This window comes from Lygodium microphyllum, chromosome 7, assembly GCF_053477565.2.
Source record: "Lygodium microphyllum isolate KBCC chromosome 7, Lygodium_microphyllum_v1.1.10, whole genome shotgun sequence".
Classification (NCBI taxonomy): Eukaryota; Viridiplantae; Streptophyta; class Polypodiopsida; order Schizaeales; family Lygodiaceae; genus Lygodium; species Lygodium microphyllum.
In genome coordinates this window covers 162,772,040-162,774,571 of record NC_141141.1, presented here as the reverse complement: position 1 = coordinate 162,774,571, position 2,532 = coordinate 162,772,040, and the positions used below count along the sequence as shown (strand labels likewise).

General features: G+C 43.1%; 1 protein-coding gene across 1 annotated transcript; it reads left to right on the top strand.

Moving 5' to 3' along the window:
* Positions 1-376: 376 nt before the first annotated feature.
* On the top strand, positions 377-2,155 carry LOC148034166 (uncharacterized protein At2g34160-like). The gene is made up of 4 exons (XM_087682438.1): positions 377-391; positions 964-1,015; positions 1,275-1,337; positions 2,091-2,155. The coding sequence occupies exons 2-4, from the start codon at positions 970-972 to the stop codon at positions 2,147-2,149; spliced, it is 168 nt and encodes a 55-aa protein (XP_087538564.1). The 5' UTR covers positions 377-391; positions 964-969; the 3' UTR covers positions 2,150-2,155.
* The last annotated feature ends 377 nt before the right edge of the window (positions 2,156-2,532 follow it).

The following is a 2,532-nucleotide window of genomic DNA, read 5'->3' as shown; positions in this document are numbered from 1 at the left end:
GTAACATGGTTATTGGGCTTCTTATATGATTCCAATCAATGATTTTTGCGAAGGATTGAGACTCAACACATTCATACAATTCCCAAAACTCGCCAAATTTGACCTATATAGATGATCTATAGGTAGATCTGTGCTTTGCACATGTATTAATTGCCATATCCCTAATGATATGCGACCATTAAGTAGATTTTGGGGCATGGAAAAAGCTAAAAGTGATGATTGGTGGGCTTGCAACTACATCCTGCTGCTAGTGTGCTGTCAGCCTGTCACCTGTGTGAACGTCATGTGCCACGTGGATGTTTGTTTGGGGGGGCGGAAAGTCTGCATGGTGCCTTCCGCCCCCGTCCTGAACCCGGCCTAATACCGTACGTCCTACGTCAATCTTGCCAAGGTACGACATCCTACTAACCCCCCCCCCCCCCCCCCCCCCCCCCCCCGGCCGTTAAAAGGAAAGCAAAAGAGGCCTCTTGTGACGTTCTTTTTCCCTTTCTACGCGTGCGTGCCTGTAAGAATCTCGAATGAAGCACGTATTCTGCAAAAATTGCGTGTGCCTGCATGCACTCCGGAAACAGAAACACTGTAGAATTTTGCAATTGCAGAAATATATTTTCAGATTGTCCCCCCTCCCCCCACAATTCTCTCCTGTCAGTTCGAAATAATAGCGCACTCTCATGTGAGAGCTGCTTTCGACTTTTCTAAAGCAAAATGCACCGGTCAATGGTCAAGCAAGAACTACATATGCTTGTGGTCTCTGGGACTTTTGCTTTAAGATCATAACAGTGTACGAGCTGCTCGATGTGTTTGTTTTAGTGTTGATCTTTCAATGCAGTTCGGTGGACCTCAACTTGTTTTCATGTCAATTACTATGTTGACAGTCTGATGAGATTGTGGACCTGCCAGAATAGGAATCTGTGTCTGCTTAGTAGCATGGACCCCTAATGGCTTTTTGTTTTATAATTACAGTGCCTTATGCAGCAACAATATGATGAACTGGAGTTTTCTGCATGGGGAAAGTGTAAGCAATAGCCAATTATAATTTCTTGATTGTTCAAGCTCTGAAGTCTCTTGCTGGCATCCGTGTTTGCGAGGGTTTGTAACATTGCTATTGTCACCTGCTTGTAAAACAAGGCAAATAAATAGGGTAGTAACGTTTTTAAACAGACACAGGAGATGAAGGCCAAGAAGTAGACGTGATGATGCGGAGGGTTAATAGGAAAGGATAGGAAGGTCTTTTTGCATTGGCAACGTGGTGCTTATAAAGCTTTTCTATGCAGCGTTTGGAATATTTCTGACAGCCTTAGAGATCTTGACAAGCAGTGGACTTGCTGTTGTGAAGGGTAAGCAAAAGTACGCCCTGCATTGATCTCTGTGAAATGAAGCTGCTGACATGATAGAGCTTTCTGAGTTTGTTTATAGCTGCTTCTTAATAAAAAGTTGCTCGCTCTTATGTTTCTGGCATCGTTTTGAACTTCGAATCTAGGAAAGGATTTGGGCCTTTCCCCTCATTATTGCTGTTCTTGACTAGGGAGCTAGTTGATCACGGCATGGTTCTTCAACTGTAGAAGTTGCAACAATGTCTTGGTGGAACTTGTCAGCCAGATTTGCTGGTTGAGAGGCTAATGTAGATGCTTGTTCCATAAGTACTTTACTTTCGATTGTCTACTTTTGTGTTAGAAGCTAATATCATGGCTCATTTGCTTCAATCACCATACCTACAACGGTATTTGCTTCCAGGACTGACCTTGTGAAGGCTCATGCATCTCTCAAAGTGATGAAATTTGCATGACTGGTTAATGTCTCTCTTAGGAAACTGATAGGAGCCTTACTTACCAGGTAGCTGATAAAGTTTTCACTTAAAACAGCCTGCTTTGTAAGCTGGAGACAACTCAGGAGAGTCAGCAGTATTAGTTCACATTTAAAGCTCCTGTGATTGTAATGTCCTGCAGCTCAAATCTTCTCATACAAGCTAACAAGCATCCATCATCTTTATCTTTGATGGTGTGTGGTGTATACTTATATGTACTCATAATTGTGTTATGGTGTGACATGGCATATGGACTTTTCATATCTTTTACCGGTGTTTGCTACAGATATCTACTCATCTTTGATAGACATTAGGGATGAGGCACATGGTGGGATAGTGCAGTGAGTCAAGGTGAGCAACTATCTCATGGATGTGCTTTTGTTTTCCTGTAGCAGTGAGCCCAATGAGCTTGTGCTTTTCATTGCTCTTCTAAATGTTATTTATGGCTGCAACAAGTATGGCATCATCTCTGTAGCAGACTTAGCACATTGCTGCTGGTATTCTGTAAGTGTGGCTCAAGAACAAACAATCTGTTAGGGATTACTACATCTTTGCTTCCTTTGCATGTTGGTACTTTAGCATGTGAAATAACTGTGTAGGGGAATACGTCCCATTCCGTGGCAAAGGCAGTCTTGTGCTTGTCGTCGGGGTGCACTTGCACCTGATCGTAACTCGAGAAACCATCCAGAAAACTGTAGGCTTCCTTCTCTGCTACCCTCTCCAGCATG